The 17,913-nt window shown below is 43.2% G+C and overlaps 2 protein-coding genes across 7 annotated transcripts in view; one reads left to right on the forward strand and one right to left on the reverse strand.

The window, feature by feature from the left end:
• Positions 1-223: 223 nt before the first annotated feature.
• LOC111978386 (core histone macro-H2A.2) lies at positions 224-8,032 on the forward strand. 2 transcript variants are annotated; one of them, XM_024008416.2, is made up of 9 exons: positions 224-387; positions 2,011-2,202; positions 2,715-2,821; positions 3,638-3,832; positions 3,956-4,063; positions 5,259-5,358; positions 5,464-5,553; positions 5,801-5,975; positions 7,429-8,032. In XM_024008416.2, the coding sequence occupies exons 2-9, from the start codon at positions 2,031-2,033 to the stop codon at positions 7,592-7,594; spliced, it is 1,113 nt and encodes a 370-aa protein (XP_023864184.1). In that variant the 5' UTR covers positions 224-387; positions 2,011-2,030; the 3' UTR covers positions 7,595-8,032. The 2 variants fall into 2 exon arrangements, with proteins under 2 accessions (XP_023864184.1, XP_023864183.1); XM_024008415.2 differs by having other exon boundaries at positions 225-387; positions 3,953-4,063.
• Positions 8,033-8,090: 58 nt separating this feature from the next.
• LOC111978387 (Golgi-specific brefeldin A-resistance guanine nucleotide exchange factor 1) overlaps positions 8,091-17,913 on the reverse strand; it is a 110,951-nt gene continuing 101,128 nt past the window's right edge. For 3 of the 5 annotated variants that reach the window (XM_070448485.1, XM_070448483.1, XM_070448484.1), the window contains exons 30-40: positions 17,479-17,704; positions 17,098-17,255; positions 16,617-16,863; positions 15,619-15,821; positions 14,484-14,634; positions 13,962-14,092; positions 12,616-12,717; positions 12,215-12,328; positions 11,789-11,972; positions 11,031-11,204; positions 8,091-10,908 (exon numbers count right to left, since the gene is read on the reverse strand). In XM_070448485.1, coding sequence (XP_070304586.1) covers positions 10,634-10,908; positions 11,031-11,204; positions 11,789-11,972; positions 12,215-12,328; positions 12,616-12,717; positions 13,962-14,092; positions 14,484-14,634; positions 15,619-15,821; positions 16,617-16,863; positions 17,098-17,255; positions 17,479-17,704 — 1,965 coding nt within the window. In that variant the 3' untranslated portion in view covers positions 8,091-10,633. The remainder of the gene's footprint in view (positions 10,909-11,030; positions 11,205-11,788; positions 11,973-12,214; positions 12,329-12,615; positions 12,718-13,961; positions 14,093-14,483; positions 14,635-15,618; positions 15,822-16,616; positions 16,864-17,097; positions 17,256-17,478; positions 17,705-17,913) is intronic. The other 2 variants (XM_024008417.2, XM_070448486.1) reach the window with 1 other exon arrangement.

A 17,913-nucleotide genomic window follows, 5' to 3' on the forward strand; every position in this document is an offset into this window, starting at 1 on the left:
GCTGTTCTGGAGGCCCGGTACTAGATTGGTGTACCTAATAAACTGGCCACTGAGTGTGTATATGTATTCAGAATTTATCATTTACACATTTTCCAAACTGCTCTATAGGCATACAAGGCCAAATTCAGTCGTATATATTCAACCAACATTCTTCTCCCCTTCAAGCCATGTTAAGGGGGCGTTTTCATTCTATTTTCCCCGGACTGAATTTTTCCCCTTTGCAGCATCAGTAGTAGTAGAGCCAGCCCCCTATGTAGCCTATGTACGTACGGTGGTTGTAGTTTTATTAACAGGATCCGCATAAGGACAGCGAATACAGCCATTCTTCTGAGACTTGTGAAAGAGAAGATCAGGCCTGCATCGATTCGTGTAAAGGAGGACAAACAGGTATCAAACTTGGATAATTTCACTCTCGCGCATATCCGGTTTATTGCGTTTTGTGGCGAGCTGCGTCTTCGAAAGAACGTTCCTTTCCGACCATGTCTGATGAGATTACACATCCAATGGATTGAAAACAAAATGGGGGTTGCGCTGTAGCATGGGAGGAACATAATTACAAGAAAGGTTATGGCCCGATGTCCCAGACATTTCTATTTGAGAACAACAGCCGCGGATGTCTAGTGGATAGGCAACCAACTTAAAGCAAGGCCATTGATTAGATAGATAGTTAGTTAGGTGTGCATAATCCTGTTGCGATAGGAGGAGCCGGTCAGAAGAAAAACGTTTCAAGGGGTTATTTTTATTCCTGCATAATGGGGCGTATATGTATAAACATTTGCCATATTCATGGATTTTTGTACATTTAAAACTGCTATGTCGTTTAGGATCTGTAGTTACGTTTAAGACGTCATATTTGACAAAAAAAAGCATTAATTAAATTACTGTTCGTCGAGTAGCGTATTGTAAGCTATTATACTAGGTGGCATGATCTTTTGTTCTTATATTTTTCATGTGCATGTGAGCAATCCAGAATCCAAAACGCATTCAAGATGCACAAATCAATGCATTCGAAAGAATATATGTCTGGTCTCAGATTGCAAATGCCATTTCCAAAACTGGAGTCTAGGCCACCGCGGCCGTTTTCTGTACGGTATTATTGAGTTTGTTTACATAGTTACCTTTGGGAAAGTACGTTGGCTACCCTTACCTCGAAAAGCAGACTAAATACTATACAAATATTAAGTATTTACAAATGATAAATAAAAATACGTTAATCAAATAATCCTATATGGCGCGCAATTAATTTTTTTAATTTTGTAGGCCTCTTATTCCATCGTATTTTGGAATTGTCCTCCAATGATATCTGTTAGTGTGCTTTGCTAGTTTTAGTCAGTCTCTGATCTTATCAGCCTTGCAGAACTGTAGTCCCACATGAGGACTACAAAACTCCAACCCACACAAAACCCACACAAAACAGGCTGAAATAATCCTATATGGCGCGCAATTTATTTTTAAATTTTGAAGGCCTCTTATTCCATCGTATTTTGGAATTGTCCTCCAATGATATCTGTTAGTGTGCTTTGCTAGTTTTAGTCAGTCTCTGATCTTATCAGCTTTGCAAACTGTAGTCCTACATGAGGATGATATGATGCTCCTGAAAGGCACCTTCTCAACCTGGAATCTCAATCTTTGTTTCTCAAGTTTACAGATCTGCACAGATCTGTTAATGCATGTGTATCAGTTTAAATAATGAGTGGTCAAATAGCCTGCTGACAAGTTCCAACTTTTCACGCTCAGACTTGGTTATGCTACATGTACACACCAGCATCTAGTCAATGTATGGAAGCTTCAACGTGGCACATTGCAAGCTTTTGGAGGCGTAAATTGAGTCTTTATAAAATTCCTTTGGGCAAACAAAACAGGTGGTAATTATAAAAAACAGTTTTGCACATTGCTGTAGTGTATTTCAATTGGTTCATCGTTGCCTGTACAGTACAAGTGACCCATTTAACATAGTTTCAATCTCCATCCTTAACACTAACCATGGTAAATGGACTGTTGTCCTCCCAGGTAGACGTAGCTGAGGCAAGATGTCAGCCCGAGGAGGGAAGAAGAAGAGCACCAAACTGTCCCGCTCTGCCAGAGCAGGGGTCATCTTTCCTGTGGGGAGGATGATGAGGTATCTACGCACAGGGACCCACAAGTACCGCATCGGCATGGGGGCACCCGTCTACATGGCAGCCGTCATAGAGTACCTGGCAGGTTGTTGTCTCACCTGAGTGAAAACACACACACACATCTTTCTTCAATTCAGTTGTGTGTCCAATATAACAGTAAAAATGGTATCTAAAATATATACTGAATAAAAATATAAATGCAACATGTAAAGTGTTGGTCCCATGTTTCATGAGCTGAAATAAAACATCCCAGAAATTTCCCATATGCACAAAAAGCTTATTTCTCTCAAATGTTGTTCACAAATTTGTTTACATCCCTGTTAGTGAGCATTTATCCTTTAGCCAAGATCATTCATCCACCTGACAGGTGTGGCATATCAAGAAGCTGATTAAACAGCATGATCATTACACAGGTGCGCCTTGATGAGAAAACAACAATTGAATCCATTTTAGAATAAGGCTGTAACGTAACAAAATGTGGAAAAAGTCAAGGGGTCTGAATACTTTCTGAATGCACTGTATTTTTGTTCAGTATATAACTGATACTTTATAATTTGTGTCTGAAGATTTTCTAATGACATTCATTTATTTGTTTAGCTGAGATTTTGGAGTTGGCAGGAAATGCAGCAAGGGACAACAAAAAAGGCAGAATAACTCCTCGGCACATTAAACTGGCTGTAGCCAACGACGAGGAGCTCAACCAGGTACAGTATTATTCCCATTAAAATAGACAAACATTTAGGAAATGTCAGTGTTTGTCGCTCCACTTCATTGCATCATCGTTACACTATATTATATTGCAGTATATTTCCCAATAGGGATCCATGAAACTATGATGAAGGGTGTCCCTTTGTCTTAAGGGTTCAGGAAGGTACAGATGACGCCATATGGCATCAGGCATGAACTGCCACCGCTTCGTGGTTAACCCCAAGTGGAAAAATGTTTTATTGAGGCCCGATATCCTGACAAGACATACAGTGCTGTGAAAGTATTTGCCCCCTTTCTGATTTTCTCTATTTTTTGCAAATTCTTGATACTGACTGTTATCAGATCTTCAACCAAAACCTAATATTATTAGATCAAGGGAACCTTAGTTTACAAATAACCGGAAAAATGTATACTTTTATTTATTTAATAAACATCCAACAATCAATAACTGGTTGTGCCACCTTTAGCTGCAATGACTGCAACCAAATGCTTCCTGTCGTTGTTGATCAGTCTCACGTCGCTGTAGAGGAATTTTGGCCCACTTTTGCATGCAGAACTTCTTTAACTCGGTGACATTTATGGGTTTTCAAGCATGAACTGCTCGTTTCAAGTCCTGCCACAAAATCTCAAATTGGGGTTTAGGTTTGGACTTAAACTAATTCCACTTAATAGACAATGTTCTTTATCATTTCGGCAGGATTTTTTTTACCACTTGACTAGTAAAGTATTTGTTCAGAGCAAAGAAATTGACCAATGATAGACTGAATACCTATTGAAAAGTAAACTAATTCACCTGTTCTTTGGCCTCTCAGCTTCTCCGAGGGGTGACCATATCAAACGGAGGGGTCCTGCCTCGTATCCACCCGGAACTATTGTCCAAGAAGAGGGGCAGCCGAGTGAAAGTGGACACTCAGGTGACCGTGCCAGAGAAGAGGGCGGAACGCGTCAAGAGCATCAAGAAACCCACCACCAAAAAAGGCAAAGGCAAACCAGGCCGCAAGCCAAGGGTCAGTACACATGAATGGGCTTTGTGAATGATGGCAAACATCTCAATATTTGTCAATGTGTTTGTTATAGTGTTATAAGAAGCATGAATGTGTTCTGTTTTTCATTGATTCCATGATAAGAAGAGCACAGAAAACGACAAAGAAGCTGTCGTAGCCAACTCAACAGTGGAAGATGGACCAGGTGATGGATTCACTATCCTCTCAGCGAAAAGCCTGTTCCTTGGACAAAAGGTATCATGTCATGTCAGTTATGACAAAACTGTCATTCTGTGACACCTATTGTAAAGATACTTTTGTATATATAATGTGGACACCCCTTTAAATTAGTGGATTCTGATATTTCAGCCACATCCATTGCTGACAGGTGTATAAAATCGAGCACACAGCCATGCAATCTCCATAGACACACATTGACAGTAGAATGGCCCGTACTGAAGAGCTCAGTGACTTTCTACATGGCACTGTCATAGGATGCTACCTTTCCAACAAGTCAGTTCATCAAATGTCTGCCCTGCTAGAGCTGCCCCGGTCAACTGTAAGTGCTGTTATTGTGAAGTTGAAACGTCTAGGAGCAACAATGGCTCAGCCACGAAGTGGTAGGCCAAATCGTCTGTCCTCGGTTGCAACACTCACTACAGAGTTCCAAACTGCCTCTGGAACCAACGCCAGCACAATAACTGTTCGTCGGGAGCTTCATGAAATGGGTTTCCATGGCTGAACAGCTTCACACAAGCCTAAAATCACCATGCGCAATGTCAAGCGTCAGCTGGAGTGGTGTAAAGCTTGCCACCATTGGACTCTGGAGCAGTGGAAACGTGTTCTTTGGAGTGATGAATCAATCACACTTCACCATCTGGCAGTCCGAAGGACGAATCTGGGTTTGGCGGATGCCGGGAGAACGCTACCTGCACGAATGCATAGTGCCAACTGTAAAGTTTGGTGCAGGTGGAATAATGTTCTGGGGCTGTTTTTTATGGGTTGGGCTAGGCCCCTTAGTTCCAGTGAAGGGAAATCTTAACGCTACAGAATAGCAAGGTCCATACAGAAATGGTTTGTCGAGATTGGTGTGGAAGAATTTGAGTGGCCTGCACAGAGCCTCAACCCCATCGAACACCTTTGGGATGAATTGGAACACGACTGCGAGCCAGGCTTAATCGCCCAACATCACTGCCCGACCTCATTAATGCTCTTGTGGCTCAATGGAAGCAAGTCCCTGCAGCAATGTTCCAATATCTAGTAGAAAGCCTTCCCAGAAGAGTGGAGGCTGTTATGGCAGCAAAGGGGGGACCAACTCCATATTAATGCCCATGATTTTGGAATGCGATGTTTGATGAGCAGGTGTCCAAATACACCTTGGTCATGACACGTATGCATTAAGTTTCTTAGTAACTTTGTCATAACTTCAACTCTATATCCCCTTAAACAGCTTTCACTAACAGAGAGTGAAATTAGCAAGATTGGAACGATCAAGGTGGAGGGAATCATCAACCCCACAAATGCCGAGATGGACCTCAAAGAGGGAGTGGGTGAGGATGCCAGACCTGCTCGTCTTTTCATCTTAGAATCGCGAAAGCTTCACAGCCCATTATACTTTTGACTCTTTCTTACCTGTTGTGTGCTGTGGTCTGCAGGCAATGCTCTGGAGAAGGCAGGTGGGCGGGACTTCTTGGAGGCAGTGAAAGAACTGAGGAAAGCACAGGGACCTCTGGAGGTAGCGTCAGGTATGGAGACACGGACACCCAAACTAATGTCAAATCTGCTGGATGAAAGGGTTTGCTTTTGTATGGTTAAAAGGATGCAATTACTGAATGTGCTTATCCAAATACCCAAATGTAGCATAATCCAGTTGATTGAAACACATTGTCTCACCTCACTTCAAAACCAACTTACAGTACACTGTCAATGCTACATTTAAACCTACACGTGAAGAGTGAAACGTCAGTGTGTGTGTGCGTCTTCCTCCTGTAGTTGCGGTGAGTCAGGCCAGTGGGATGCCAGCTCGTTTCGTCATCCACTGTAACATCCCTCAGTGGGGCTCGGAGAAGTGTGAGGACCAACTGGAGAAGACTGTCAAGGCCTGCCTCTCTGCTGCAGAGGAGAAGAAACTGAAGTCTGTGGCCTTCCCCTCACTTCCTGCTGGCCGGTGAGACTACTCAACTACAGCTTTAAAGGAAAATTCCACCCAAAAACTATCTTTTGGTATTTGTTTCATTAGTCTATTGTTGTTAGATATGACATTCAAAATACAGAAATACAGCCAGTATGTTGTTTAAATCTATACCAGTAGCTAGGTTTCCATCAATTTGTCGAACGATATTCAAGCGAATATTCTAATTCACACAAAAGAATATGCCCATACAGATGCCATATCTTGATTTGATCACTGTCAAATTCAAATGAGCCTCGTGATTTACATACATTCACTGAAAACCCGCGGATCTTTCTTGCTTGCTCAAACGCTAAAGCACCAGACAGAATAAATGTCCTAGTACTGCAACATTCAAAATGTTTAAAAATGCAGGCATACACATCAACAACCGTCGTTTTGTATAGCTTAGTAACAAGCTAGATGTTGGTCTCCACTATGACACACAAGTGTATCTGAAATGCAGCTATACGCTACATATAGCCTGCTGTAGCCTATTAAGATCTAACATATGTATTACCAGCAGCGGTGCTTTTCTATCAAACTGGCTTCTTGTGAACACACGTAACTTTTTTATTTACGGAATAAAAAAACTGAAATTCTATTTGTTTTTAAGGTCGATGGTTTGGGCACAAAGTCTGCTTTAAACAGCAAATGTGCCCACTCTGGTCTCGGCATGTGCTCTAGCCAACAGCTCGCCGATACAGTGCAGAGGATATGCCTACATGATGAAATTATGGATAAGAGAGAGATTGTATTTATTTGTCAATTGGCAGGCAAGCACCAATCATGTCACCAGCATAAAATAAGAACCCTTGATATCTATTGAAAACTAGCATTAAGCTTATCATGCACTTTCACCAACCTGTGAAGTTTATCATAATTTATTTAATCTGTAGCCTAATCGGCATGCTTTTTCAAGTTGAAGTGGGAGAACCACACAACATATCACGTGACTGCAAATTTACCTCGACATGGTTATTCTAAATATTGCACAATAAATTGTTTCCACCGGAATTTGTTGCATAATCGTATCACAGCCCCCCAAAATATCCACCTTTGTGTAGCATATTTTGTTTTGTCGACAGTTAGGAAATGTACAGACAATTTGACCGTTTCCATCAGGCCTGTAGTGAGTTTATCAGACAGGCACTTGACTCACAAAAATGGTTAGATGGTAACCTGCTGAGTAACAATAACAATGTTATTTTAAAAGGTACAATTCATAAGTTTGGAGTCCAGTAATAAAAAAAAGGGGCCTCAGCGGTCTGAACTAGGGCTCTCAATTTATCTTTCCTCGATTCCTTCTTAAAACACATTTGAGAAAATGGTCCAGGGAGGGACCTTGAACCTTATATTCAAAAAAGGTTCAGGATGCAGCAAGGAGATAGGAATCGCAGAAAGACTAATTGAAATTAAGCCCACATCTGTGCATCTCTCCTGGTTCTAGGAATGGATTCCCAAAGCAAACAGCCGCCCAGCTGATCCTCAAGGCAATCTCCAACCATTTTGTCTCCGCAACGACCTCTTCCCTGAAAAACATTTACTTTGTACTGTTTGACAGCGAGAGCATCGGAATATACCTTCAGGAAATGGCCAAGCTGGATGCCAAGTGAAGATGAGATAGAGATGCTCGATTTGGGGGTGTTTTTTAACGGTTGCAGTTGTATTTCAGATGGATCTTTGTTTTTGCAGCTGGTATAGTGTGATGGAAGATGCTGTAAGTAGGTGTTTTTGACGACATCGGGTAGCCCTCGGAAGGTGTTAAAACATATTTTTTTGTGAGTGAAGTACTGTATGCATTTATGTTACCGTCTTCCTTTTACGGGATTGCATTATTTTTTAGACTAGATTAAATTAATAATCCCCATGGCTTGTCATTCGTATCCCTTATTTACTGATATTGTTTTTACATTCCATGTACAAAGACAATTTTAACGGTTGTTTTTCTGCCAGAATCACTCTGTAGTTTCTGATACAGTTAGTTTACTAAGAAAGAAAAAAAGTGTTTCACATTCTGCTTTGAAATAAAAATACAGATGTTTTACACCACAGATCCAGCTGTGATTTGATTAATGCATAATTTACTAACAACCATGAATAAGACAACAATCCAGTTTCATTACATTTATCACAATGTAAAAAGTACATGACCTATTCTTCATATATACATTATATTCATGTAATTTCTTGTTCACTCAAGAATTAGCTCCTGGTATACCTAACAATACAGTACAACAAATTAACATAACAACTGACAGAGGGGCTCCACTTCATTGTGTTGTGTTTGTGCACAGACTAATGCAATTTCTGACATAAGGCAGAGGATTCGGAGAGTAATGTAACCTGACATGGAAGTAGTTGCTCCCAACTGTGCTTTGACGAGAGTATTAATTCCCCAACACCCCATTCATAGCTATAAAAATACTATAGACTGATAGGGGTAACGGCCAAGAAATAAGCTGCACTGAAGTTGACTCCGATCACAAGGTTGGGTATTCAAAATAGACACCTGACGTGTTCTAAGTGGTTGAGGCTTTTGAAAACCATTGTTTGTTCTTCCGTCATCACATGCAGTGAGAAGTCTGGTACGAGTATCGTTTGATAAGATGATCAAGGCTCTAACTTCAACATGCCAATGTTCCAACTCTGCAATCCATAGCTTACTGTACAGACGGTGAAATGCAAATATACTTTCACTGAGTCAAGTGGGGTAATTGTAGTCCCGTATGAAACTTACGCAGATGATCTGGACCAAATCATCTCATCTCTTGAAAATGAAAACTGAATTTAAGATCTGCTTGTCTCAGATTTACTGATTGCGGTCTATGCTCAATCTGCTCACGTCATATAATATGACAATATGCTTACTCAAGTCTTAAGTGGCCACAATTGCTGTATGCATCATGTTGCTTAGAGTGTTGGACCAGTAACCGAAAGGTCGTTGGTTCGAATACCCGAGCTGACAAGGGGAGAAATCTGTCGATATGCCCTTGAGCAAGGCACTTAACCCTAATTTGCTCCAGGGGCACCGTACTACTATGGTGGACTCTGTAAAATAACACATTTCACTGCACCTATCCGGTGTATGTGACAAAACATTTATTACACAAACGTGACGGATACAAATGACAAAAGGCAATATTGTACTCCATTAAATAATCTCATTAAGACCTTACTATTAAACTCTCCTAACCTGATCGACAAACGCTGACACGTACAGAGTTTCACCATCACAGAACACAGCGAACCAACCACACACCCAGGCCAGACCAGTTGTCACATTCGGAATGTTCTAGGTGCTGCCCTTGTTAGCAATGGCAGCATCTCAAATCCATCTTTCCAAGCCAAACCATGCACACCTTTGTCCCGCTTGGGTATAACAGTATTTAAAGTACGTAAAGTGTCGTTTTAAAACATATCTTTGTTCTTTTGTGTTTTAGGGCCATTGTAATAAAAATTTGCAAACAAGATTGTGACAACTTGTAGGCTAATTTCTAACCTCTGACACAATTTTATACTGGAAATATGTATGCTTTATATTACTGTACACTTACATTTCGACCCTCCAATAAAATAGTTATGATATAAGTCTGTTTTTGTTTTAAGACAGTGCCCTGACACTTTGACTGGAGTAAATTAATCTGTTTACATCCTATTCAGTAAACATGCAGTACCTAAAACCCAAATAAGTTATTCACTATGATTTTGTTCCTGGCAGAACCTCTAGATTAATGTTAAGCACAGGCATACTCAGGCAAAACTTTAGCTATTGGGGGCCCTAAACGAGATTTGGTTGGGGAGGCCCCCCACCAAGCGGGCCATTTTTTTTGTGCCCCCCCCCCCCCCTTGAAGGTGGAGAGAAATATCTTTTAAAGTAATTTCCTGGAAAACATTTTGCCATGGGGTGTAGAGAAAAATGTTAGCAGTTTTAAAGCAAGTTTACTGCAGTTCTATACATTTTTCCATGGGGAATAGACATTTTTGCCATACATTTCATGCAATTCTACTGACTTTGCTGTTTTAAAGCTTATTTCCTTGCATTTGTTTCCCATTTTTCCATGGGGTGGAGAGACATTTTAGCAGTTTTAAAGCCAATTTCCTGCAATTCTACACATTTTGCCATGTTAATGATATCTGAGTGAGAGTGACTAACAAAATCAAAAAAATGGTGGGCCCCCTAGAAGTCAGGGCCCCTGGGCAAGTGCCCTGTCAGTATTTGGCCATGATTACTACAAGTTTAGATAACTGGCTAGACTAATTTACCAATCAAAAAATTGTTAGACGACATAGCTAATTGGAGTGACTGACAAAACAAGAGAAAAACTGCTAATGCACAACCAATTTTCAAACTTGCACCTTGTGTATTCTACTAATCTAACTCTCGAAAGTAATTTGAGACCCCGACGGAGTTCCAAAAAATGTCTGCCGAATAAGTGAATATTGAAGGACAGCAGGCCCCAGGATGTTAGATAAGACTTCAAAGCTAGATGTGTCTGTTGTTTAGTGTCGTCTGAGAGGTGACCATGGATGTCATGGGTCTCTCTCTGTGTGTCACAGACGGTTTATTCCCCTGTGTGAAGGGGGCAGAGCCTAAGGAGAAAGGTGGGGGATGGAGTGCCCCCCGTGAGAGTAGGCATAGGGCTATGGTGGCTCTATTTGACCTGCGGGGTGTCACTATGGTCAGTGGGGCGGGGGGCGGGGAGCAGGGGGACAGGGCAACTGGCCTCAATGAGGGCGGGGTTGAGGATAATGGGGAGGGACATAGGGGGCACGCCCCCCACCTGCAGATGGGAGGCCAGGGGCTGCAGGATGAGGGGGGACTGACTYRTGKGKGASTGRMTCAGSGGGSTAGAGATCTGGGGRGACATCTTCACTGGGGTGCGCATGGGGGGAGTCGACGGGGGCACTGGAGATGATCTGTCTGTTCCTGGAAGAGAAGAGAGGACATTGATTAATTCACTGATTGTTGGCTATGAAACTGACATTGACTAAATTGATCGTTGGCGTTGGCCAGATTTCATCTTTGACTGGCCACGTTAACATGGTTACCGTTGGTACTAGGTGGTGGGGGACCTTGGGGCGACACTGGTCTGCTGGAGGTCTTTGGCTCTGTGGGGGCAGCTGGCACTGGCACAGGAGATGGGGCCTGAGCTGGGGGTGGCGAGGCTGGGGGGCAGGGGGCAGCCGGCTGGACAAGCTCCACTGGGGGACTAGGAGCAGGATCTATGGACACAGAGCACATACAGCCATTACATTTCAGAGATCTAGCATTGATGTATATAGCAGAACACTGAAACAAGACTAAGTATAAATCATGAAAAACATGTAGGCTGTGTTTTCGAAAATCCGATTTATGCTTGATCCAGGAAAATGCGGTCCGTAGGCTCCGTACGGAGGGTGTGATGCAAACGCGGAGCCTCCGTAGGCCTGCAGAGGCCAAATCAAGCTCCGTATCGCATCGCCATGTGCATCCCACATTTTGTAAGGTTTCCATATAGCTCCCCATTGACATGATTGGTTGACGGTAGGTGGGGGCGGTATGTCCTGTATAAACAACTCACTTCCTTGACAACTTCCTTCACAACAGCTATGCTCCGCGAAGCGCAAGAAGTATGGAGGCCCTGACTACTGCAGAGACCGCATCGCAGTAAATGCTGTACTGCCAATACAAATCCAGATAACCTACCTTGTTAACACTCAAAGCAGAGTATATATCCTGTCTCTTATACACATCTAGATGTGTATAAGAGACAGGTATATATCTGAGAAAACAGGGCCTTAATAGAAGCAGGTTTGCGGTCCAGTACCTGGTTGTGGTATGACTGTCTGTTTGAAGAGCTCCTCCCGGAGGTTAGGCAGGAAGCAGTTGATGCGTTCCCAAGTGATCTCCCACAGGTCAGAGTATCCCGTACGAGAGTCAGCGCTGTGGAAGATTCCTGCTGTGTCCATCACCAGCAGCATGTTCTTCAGAGACTCTGGGATGGCCTCCAGCTGGGGGTAGGTGGTGATAACAACCAGCCAATTAGCCATGCAATCACACACATAGATGGGAAAAAAACACTGCTTGAAATGAGCTGTATAGGAATAAACATGAATTATTACTTAAAGACCAGTATTTGTTTTCCTTTCTTTTTGTGTGCCCTCCTTTGAGTTTGACCACTCAGATTAGAAGCACCTGCGCTTATAGGAGTTGAAATCGACATGCGCTACTGTGTAACAGCAGGCATCCTTACCAGCAGGTCACTGGAGCCAGCGTGCATGTACTTGTCCATGAAGTCCAGGATGGTGAGCCACAGGGCAGCGAAGGTGGTCAGAGACAACAGGGGAGAGAGGTGCTGCAGGAACACCTAGGGGAGAGCAGAGCAATGGAGAGCAACAGTGAGATATGCAGATATGGCATGGGTAGACAGGCACACAGCATATTATACTATCGCTGTTCAGGCAGATGAGAAGTGCTAGACAGTAGAAGGATTTAGCAAACTATGGCAACTTCTCAACAACAACAAAAAAGAACACCCCAAAGGCAACAGACAGTTGTAGGAGAGTCTAAACCTGTGGTCTGAACACAGTCTGACAAAATATCAGATTTCACACTTTGAAATGGATGCCTGTTGTGTGTTGACTGAACTCTGACCTTTGACAGCAGGGTGCAAGCCCTCATCCTGGTCTCCTCCATTCCACACACGTCTGCAGGGCTAATATTGTCCAGAAGCTTGGTCAGCAGGGGGAACAGCACCTGGGAGCACACAGTACACAGTACTTAAAACACAGTTAACACTGACAACGCTCAGATTAGACAGACAGACCACTTACAGTGCATTCAGAATGTATTCAGACCACTTTACTTTTCCACATTTTGTTACGTTACAGCCATATTCTAATTTTTTTTTTTAAATTGTTTTTCCCCCCCTCATCAATCTACACACAATACTCCATAATGACAAAGCAAAAACAGGTTGTAGAATTCTTTTGCAAATGTATTAAAGATAAAAAACTGAAATATGACATTTACTTAAGTATACAGACCCTTTACTCAGTACTTTGTTGAAGCACCTTTGGCAGCGATTACAGCCTTGAGTTTTCTTGGATATTGGCACACCTTTATTTGGGGAGTTTCTCACATTCTTCTCTGCAGATCCTTTCAAGCTCTGTCAAGTTGGATGGGGAGATTTGCTGCACAGCTATATTCAGGTCTCTCCAGAGATGTTCAAATCGGGTTCAAGTCCAGGCTCTGGCTGGGACACTCAAGGACATTCAGAGACTTGTCCCGAAGCCACTCCTGCGTTGTCTTGGCTGTGTGCTTAGGATCGTTGTCCTGTTGGAATTTGAACCCTCTCCCCAGTCTGAGGTCCTGAGCGCTCTGGAGCAGGTTTTCATCAAGGACCTGTACTTTGCTCCGTTCATCTTTGCCTCGATCCAGACTAGTCTCCAAGTACCTGCCTCTGAAAAACATCCCCAAAGCATGATGCTGCCATCACCATGCTTCACCATAGGGATGGTGCCAGGTTTCCTCCAGACGTGATGCTTGGAATACGGGCCAAAGAGTTCAATCTTGATTTCATCAGACCAGATAATCTTTTTTAGTTTTTTTATTTATATACATTTGCAAAAATGTCTAACAACCTGTTTTCGCTTTGTCTTTAATGAGGCATTGTGTGTATATTGCTGAGGATTTTTTTTTATTTAATCAATTCTAGAATAAGGTTGTAACGTAATTTTTGGGGGGTAAAAGTCAAGGGGTTTGAATACTTTCCGAAGGCACTGTATTTCCCACTTATTTTAGAACGTGAGATTTTTCCATAATACTTATTTGCCATAGAAGCTAGGATTTGTCCCAAGTGCCTACTCTTTTAATGAATCGTCTATTTTCAGAGGAACCATTCAGCAGCCATTCTTGTGACCCACTATTCCCCATACGCACACCAATTTCCAGTGGTCCTCCTAGAATGTGGAAAATTATGTTCAGCATCCTCCTCTCACCTTGTTGAAGCAGGACTCCCACTCCACAGCATCTAGTGTCTGCAGGTCATGAACCAACAGTGCCCTCTGGAGGTAGGTCAGGGCCTGCATTCGCACCAGCCTCCTGGCGTCGCAGCACAGCCAGGCTATCCCTATAGGGTTCACACAATGTATGGACACTTGAGCTAAGACTGGCTATAGTGGAACGAGAACAAGATCACTGAGTCCACTAAGTCCATTCTCTCAGGGGTCATCAGTCAATTAAGGGGACCTAGGGAGTTATTTTTTACCTTCAAGCTTATATTTAGATGAATCTCCAAATATTAGTTATCAGTTCCAATATCAGCAAAAAAAATATTAACATGTGAAAACCTTGTCCACGAAAACAGGAAATGAGCATTTGGCTTCACACAATAACACACATTGACACTTAAAACATTCCTCCAATGACTATGAAACGATGATAAATTGTGTTTATTAAAGTTTAGAGGTGCCTTTATTTAAATAGGTTATAATGATAGCAATGGGGATAAAGTCTCTGACCTTGGAGCAGTGGGCACCAGCAGCTGGTCCACAGTGTCTTGGAGTCGGCCTCAATCTTCTTCCCTACAGGCTCCAGGCGGCGCTGCTCCTCTGCCCAGGAGCTGTAGATGCCGGAGGCCCTCGTATGCAGCGTGTGCATCAGATCTAACAGCTGAACCAGGGGGAAACACGGAACTCCATGTCAATGTGGTCATTGCTAATCTAATCACAGCTTGATTCTAAAACACGAATGTATGACTTAATGTCTGTATTGTCTTGCTGGCTCCAAGACACATACTACAGTATATTTACATATCTATGGCTGCGTTTAGACAGGCAGCCCAATTATGATCTTTTTTCCCACCAATTGGTCTTTGACCAATCAGATCTGAAAACGATATGTGAAAATATCTGATGTGATTGGTCAAAATACCAATTAGTGGAAAAAAAGATCAGAATTGTGCTGCCTGTCTAAATGCAGCTTAATATTAGTGTCAGTCGTCTGAGCATGAATACCTGATTCGTGCCAAATGAGTTCTGAAAAGAGATGGCAATTATTGCTGACAGATCACGTAACTTTGACTCACTCATATAGGGCCGGGATGATACCAGTATCGCGATACTTGTTAGTGCCGTGGCAAGGAAACAAAACGCAAAGCAGATTTCATGTTGGAAACAAACATCATTATGTTGTCATCCAGAGTCACATTTACAATATTTTACATACAGCAGGTTTTTAACAGACCAAAGAGTTTGGTCTGCTTTGTGTTTGAATTTTTGCCAAGGGAAAAACATTGCGATAGTGGTATCGTCACCGAATAGGATTAAACACCGCCAGAACATTGCTTAATTGCCATGACAACCATAGTCTGTCACTCAGCCTCAGTCTCAATTGAGTATGCAGAGAGAGAAAAGACATCTGAAATCTCCCAAAATTCCCACCTTTCCCCGCAACCCCACCTCCACCCCACACACCTGAGAGCAAACCTGGGGCTTATTCAGGAGGGCACAACGTTACAGAACGTTCAGAGAGATAATTATATTGTGTAGAACAGACATGATTGTCTGTTGTATAGTTCTGAACATTTCATCCAACCGAACAGAGCCCCTGAGCTCTGAGACCAAGGTAGAAGGGAAAGAGGGCTGTGGTACTTACGTCCTGACTAACCTGTAATGACACCGTGTGGTAGCTGGCAGGGACCCCCTCGTCCTCCTCATCGTCGCTATGGGAACGGGAAGGCCTCTGGCTGGAGGCCTTGGCGCGGCGGGATGCCCCCTCCTTGTACCGGGGCTTCCTCCTCACACGGGACTTCTGGGAGTCGTACTTGTGGTTCTTCTTCTTCTCATAGGTCCTGTAGCCTGTAGGTCAGTGGAGATGAAGAGACAGTTTTAGCCATTGTTACAGATATATCCTGAATAATTATCTGAATTTATATTTCTACAGATGTCATATTTTGACGGCTATGACTTAGCGCTTGGGAAAAAATGCATTCCTTTTATGTTAAACCAGGCAACAAAAGGCTATATCAACTTTGAGTAATAGCAGGTTTCAGGGCTGTGTGGTTTCCATTAGCTTCCATATAGATAAGCGCTGTGCTTAACTGAGGTCCTTGATCGACCAAACTTTATTATTAAGTGTGTAAAGCCGTGTTGACAGCAGGTATCTAAGGGCCTGGAGCGCTGGGAGAAATGAAAAGGCTATCAGTGGTGCCATGCCTGCAGAGTGCACCAGCACCACCTTCCACTGTAATCCCGGGCTTTACTTTAGTCTTTTCTAGATCAAATCAAATCAATCTAGATCACTAACAGACTGCTGTTGCTGGGGAGAAGGGAAGTGATACAGTCCTCAATTAGAGGGTTGGTGTGGAGGAAGCAGGTTAGTCACTCTATAGGCATGCCTTTGGATCCCCTTCCAAAGGGTTTTGAGACTAACCACCAAAAATAGCAAACTGTCAAAGCTTAAATTACTCAAGCATAGTTTGATGACATGTGTTAGCTTGGAAAACAGCATTGATGGAAAGAAAGGCAAATACAATGCTGAATTCATTGTTGGAAGATTTCTAGTTGTTATGAAAAAACTAAAAACACTTTGGAAAGACAGAATACAAAATGAACCTCAAACAAGTATATATGTCAGTCAACAGAAAGCCATACCTCCGTTTAGGCTGGCCTCCACAAACACCCGGATGGCCTTGACACACAGCTCAAAGTTCTCGGGGGTGACGTGTGCAGCGTCGCGTACTATGAAGGAGAGGGACTCCACACACTTGATGAGAGACTTGGTGTCGTGGAAACCCATGTCTTGACCCAGGGTCAGGCTGTACTGGTTCACTAGAGGGTTTAGCAGGGTCGTGGAGCCAGAAGCCGCTACCTTGCTGATGTGCAGGTCGTCTTTCCCAACCTGCCAATATAAACACACTGTGTGAGATGTGCCGTATGTTGAGGCATTGAGAGTATTGACTGACATTGATATGACAAAATAACACACGAGTTTCACTATTACTCTCGGGCCTTCCACAATAAGCAGCGTAAAATAGTATCAATGCTATGACGATCTCTGGAATTGATCGTCTGAGCACTTAAAAGAAAAGCGTGTGCACGTGATGTGGAAGTGTGTGTGGGTGGGGGCTCATACCACCAGCCATCCGCTGCTGGTCACGTCCACGTCAGTGACAGAGCGGGGCATCCTGGACTTTCCGTGCTCCGTGTAGACCTCAGAGTCAGAGGTGTACCCCCGGTCCAGACTCACCTCACTGGGGTGGTGGAACGACAGCTCACTGTCCGACTGGGCACCTGGAACAAAGGTGGAAACGGGACATGAAAACAACAGTTTAGCAGACATAAAAACGCACCACTTAAAAGTGTGGATGTGTGCCCTGTAATATAACAGCTGAGCTGTTTGTATAAAGTCAATAAAATTGACCATAAACTTGTAGATTTTTTTCTCAGCAGCTAAGGACAACAATGTAGCCTACCATTCCACGTGATGGTGTGTGTAAGTAAGTAAAAGGCTGACCTGTGTCGATGTCTGGGGTAGTGGAAGTGACCCTGAAGGAGGCGGGGGGTTTGATCCCGGCCCCGATGCACTCGATTAGGGAGAAAAGGGTGAACCAGTCGTCTGTGCAGTGGATGTTGGCAGCGTTGGTCTTAAGCAGCTCATGGAGGCCATAGGCCACCTCCCGGCTAACCCGGGCCAGGACGTGTGGTTTCATCATCAGCAGGAGACGCAGGGACAGCAGCACCTAGAGATGGGGTGGCAGAGGGGTTAAGGGGACGCGGTCACTTTAAAAGACCAACTGCTTGAACTGGCTGCGACCTCAATCTCACCGATTAAGGAAGTGAAGTATGTTCCTTACAAACAAAGTTCAATTTATATAATGACAGTTTTAGTTCTCACAGTTCTGCTAGGTCTCACTGCACGTTTGAAGGGACAACAAGATTAAGACGAACA

Source organism: Salvelinus sp. IW2-2015, linkage group LG18, assembly GCF_002910315.2.
Source record: "Salvelinus sp. IW2-2015 linkage group LG18, ASM291031v2, whole genome shotgun sequence".
NCBI classification, from domain to species: domain Eukaryota; kingdom Metazoa; phylum Chordata; class Actinopteri; order Salmoniformes; family Salmonidae; genus Salvelinus; species Salvelinus sp. IW2-2015.

Excerpts from the sequence above, each read along its gene's own strand:
- LOC111978386 (XM_024008415.2), top strand. The coding sequence starts at position 2,031 with ATGTCAGCCCGAGGAGGGAAGAAGAAGAGCACCAAACTGTCCCGCTCT. Across the intron at positions 2,203-2,714 it reads CGTCATAGAGTACCTGGCAG|CTGAGATTTTGGAGTTGGCA; the intron begins GTTGTTGTCTCA and ends TTATTTGTTTAG. Across the intron at positions 5,359-5,463 it reads GGACCTCAAAGAGGGAGTGG|GCAATGCTCTGGAGAAGGCA; the intron begins GTGAGGATGCCA and ends TGTGGTCTGCAG.